The 4,366-nt window shown below is 36.2% G+C and overlaps 1 gene segment (V, D, J or C); it reads left to right on the top strand.

Annotated features, from left to right (window-relative positions):
- The first annotated feature begins 1,503 nt into the window (after positions 1–1,503).
- Positions 1,504–3,930, top strand: LOC128601500 (immunoglobulin lambda variable 4-60-like). The segment is given in 6 exon segments: positions 1,504–1,717; positions 1,816–2,157; positions 2,371–2,406; positions 2,530–2,628; positions 2,772–2,809; positions 2,939–3,930. Coding segments are annotated over 6 exon segments (687 nt in total).
- Positions 3,931–4,366: the final 436 nt, after the last annotated feature.

Consider the following 4,366-nt stretch of genomic DNA (forward strand, 5'->3'; position numbering starts at 1 on the left):
TGATTAGAATTCCGGAGAAGGTGAACATGTATGTGTGTGGGAAGTGTAGTCCATGGCGGCCATGTTTGTAGGCCGCAGTGCAGGATGGGAAATGTAGTCACTGCTTTCCTGGTTACAGCAGCTCAATTACACAAAAAAGAGATAGGAAAGAATAAATAGGAATAGAATTGAAAAAAATGTCTAAGAAAATATATACAATAGGAATAGTAAAATAAGAATAAAAGTAGTAAAAAATAATAACAATGGTAATATGTAAACTATGAACATCTTACTGTATGTACAGCTGAATACAAATATGAATATATACAGATGAGTAACACCTTGTTTATATACATAAATGGATTACTGAGCAGTTAACTATAAAGGGTGAGCAACAAATAATAATAAATGAATAAATGTTCATATTGCAGAATTATTGTGAATGTGTAGGTTGATGATGCAAAAACAGCTGGCAATGATACATTATGTTATTTTTTATATTAAAGAGTCTGACTGCTGTAGGGATGTAGGACCTGAGGTAGGACTCTTTCCTACTCTGAGGGTGCAGCAGTCTGCTGCTGAAGGAGCTGCTCAGGGACCCCAAATGTGTTAAGAGCGTTCTCACACTTGGACTGAACACTCAAGTCCACTCTCATGACTGCTCCTAGGTTTGTTTGTGGGCGGGGCTTATAATCACAGGTTTGCTGTCACACAGAGGAATTAATTCTGAACCTTGGATCAATTCTGCAATTCCATACCTCACATATGCGTATGCAGCTCTGCTGGAGGTTCATCCTTTTATTGTTTTTTATTAGTTTCATTTGGTTCCAGCACTCAAGCAGCATGTCATCATGGAGGAAAACCTGCAAACGAGGAGCTGTTCTGGTGTAAGAAGATTTTATCCATGGAGGCCGACATGAGACGTGTGTATTTTTCAATGTTCTCAGTACAAACACTCGCAGCACAAGGGTGAGCTCATTACAGTAACGTTGCTCCAGTCCTAGCAAAGTGTGGTTTTATTTATCAATAAGGCCTTCTGTCTCCTCCACTGACAATAACAACCCTTTCCCCAACATCACCAAACTTGAAACTAGAAGTGTACTGGCCTCACTGGCTACCTCACTCAGCTATCCAGTAAGTTCACCTCCTCCACACAGTGACCCCCGGACCACGCCGTGATGTTGAGGTGTTTCATTTGCATGAAAACCTTTCTAGTGTCTACATCTTAAATAATACAGATGTGCTTCCCCCCCAAGTGTCTGATGATTACCGTAAAACTCCGTATATACGCTCACTCTAGGTTCTACCTTAGACAAATGATTTGTGAAAGGACCATACTGAAACTGTACTGCGTCCCCCTCCCCCACAGCGGGATTACACATTATTCCTCTTTGGGGTTGTTAGATCTGCTGACCTAAAAGCACTTCATTAAACTTCTTCTATCAGAGAGGTTCCAGCACACAGGACTGATAGAGCTCCAGTACATCATATCTGTAAAGTCATGTGACTCATCACAGCATCAGAATTGACAAGAATTCACTGTGAGCTTCACATCTCATTACAGCTAATGGACCAATCAAATCAGTCCACAGCTTCAAAACATCCAATCAGGCGTGAGTCTGGACCTGCTTTTCTACTGAACTCACAAGTTCATTACCTCACTATCACTTTGTCTAAACAGGAACGATGATCACACTCTTTGTCGTGCTTTACTCTCTTTTTTCTCTCTGCACAGCTGGTGAGTAACATTTTGAAAACTTTCATTTAAAATAGTCAAATTTCACATTTAAATCATTTACTGACATTAAACATTAAATATTAAACACTTTTTTACAGTAAAAACTTCTGACATCAAGGAGCTTCATGTGAAAACAGTAAAGCGTGGAGAAAATGTAACTATGGAGTGTAACATGAGCATGGGCAAAGACAAAGATAAGTTAGCTTGGTACAGACAGAGTTTTGGAAAAGTGCCTCAGTATTTTGTAAGATATTACGGGACTAATAGCTACAACTTTGATGATGAATTTGAAGATAGCCGCTTCAGTATGACTGTAAATGACCAGAAGTTTGATCTCAACATTATCGGAGCGAGAGAAGATGATGGAGGAGAATATTTCTGTGGAGAAGTGGAGGGAAATACAATAAAGTTCACATCTGGAACACGTCTGCAATTTGAAGGTAAACAGTTTTACTCTGATGACCTGCTAATTCCAGATCAACACTTTAACCAGAATTATGTGTACATATGCATTAATGTTGAATATTTCACATTATTCATATTTAGTATCATTTCTGTTTATTTGCTGCTTTTCCAATGTATTTGTAAAGGTGAAGAGATGAAACACTCTCCTACACCTGGAACGGTTAACAACAACACAGATTCTGTTACAGGGTCCAATGAGGGTTCAAAGAGCAGTGATGGAAAAGGTAAGAGTTTTGATCAAATAAACTTCCTTTCACTTTCTATAACAGAATTTTCTGTAGTTAAAACCTTTTCCTGTTAATAAATCATCCAATATTTATACAAGTTGTTCCTTTTCATCATTTCAGGAGACAACTTTTGGATTATTGTCTTAACGACCTCCATTATAATATCTCTTATTGTAATCGTGTTTCTGCTTGGAGTTTTATATAAAAATCAGAGAAAAGGTTTGTTTACTTTTATTATTATTATTATTATTATTATTATTATTATTATTATTATTATTATTTATAGAGTTACTGTATAAATTTGTCACCAAAATGTGACTCCTTTCTACATTTAAACTTTACTTATGTGTATTATTGTTCAGGTGCTTCATCAAGAAACCATCAAACTCCCACCAATCAGGTAATCCAGTCTTCTATTAATTGTGATTCTATTCTGTTAAATAAATCCACATCTGACCTACAATCCACAATGCACAGAGAATTCGAATAGACAACTATTTACACAATAACGGCTCTTGTTCTTTATCAGGCTGATGATGAAGATGTCTTGAACTATGCAGCTGTGAGTTTTGCTAAGAAACCTTCATCCTCCAGAACATCCAGAGACAAGAGCCATGAAGACGTTTATGCACAAGTTAAAATAAAATAGATAAAGACAAATGACTTCAGACTTGAAACACAACCAAAATGTAAGTGTTAATGCTGTTTCCATGGTGACTCCTAACATCATTAATCTACTGATTTGCTTCACTTGATGGATGAAGCTTTAAAAAATATTTCTGATCAAAATCCTACATCCTGCTGTTTTTTTCTTTCTTGAATGAAAGTCTTATATTTGGGATTTTTTTTCTCAGCATTTTCTCTTGCACATGATTTCTAGAATGTAAAAGAACATTTTGTTTGATTCTGAAGGTGAAAGTATTAAAGAACGGCTCATGGTTCACATCTTGCTTTAACTTTTGTTTTTAATTTATTTTGCTTTGAAACATAGGAGTTTTATAAAGAGGATAAATCTGGTGAATATCGTAATTAATGTAGATTATCTGAACATTTAGTAGTCAGTACATCTGTAAATGTAAAACTTTTATACATTTGAACAATTTTCCAGAAATACTGAGGACCTTTAAGAGGGCTGAGTATAAAGACGAGTGTTTACTGCATTACTGATGAGATTCCACTGTTTAACCTGAAATTAATCTCCAGGCAATAAATATTCAATTTCATTAGAAATGTATATTGATGACTGATGAAGTGTCGAGGTTTTCCTTATCTTAATGTTTTTACACAATTTACATTGTGCCTCCTTAATAAATTCCACAAATGCCATATTACACTGTGTGTGTCATCATTTTGTTAAAGTCCATTATCGATGTACCTAATAGTCCTCCCTGATTATATTCAGACATTTATGTGAGTGATGTTCATGAGCATAGATTGGATTTATTTTTTTCACATTTATTAAAATTTCTGTGTAGTTTATAATTAATAAACACATCTTTCAGTTCAGTCCACTGTTGAGTTGTAGCATCACTTAGAGCCCTGATGAAGACAGAATCAGATGCTCTAGTTTCTATTTCACACTTTAAGCAGTTTTGTTGATTCATTAATGTTCACACGTGTTCTCTGGTGTGAGATGGAAACTAGAGGACAAACATCTCAAACCAAACACCAGCGTGAGGTTAAGCTTTTAAGGTATTTACGGTATTTCTGGTGGAGTCACGCATAGCCGAGGCTGGATTGAAGTTACCCCCAGACAAATCCAGAAGGAGGTCACATTTCTGGAGAGAAGGGAGTGGACACTGAGAACAACAAAGTTGCAGCAGTGATTGTAATGTAAGATAATGATAGTTTTATTTTTACTAATTGATGTTAAAGCTAAGGAGATGAAACAACCTCCTCCGGCTGTAACGGTGATGGAGAACTTGTGTGTTCAGTAGAAAACCAGGTTCAGAGTCTC

Source organism: Ictalurus furcatus, chromosome 25 (genome assembly GCF_023375685.1).
Source record: "Ictalurus furcatus strain D&B chromosome 25, Billie_1.0, whole genome shotgun sequence".
NCBI classification, from domain to species: domain Eukaryota; kingdom Metazoa; phylum Chordata; class Actinopteri; order Siluriformes; family Ictaluridae; genus Ictalurus; species Ictalurus furcatus.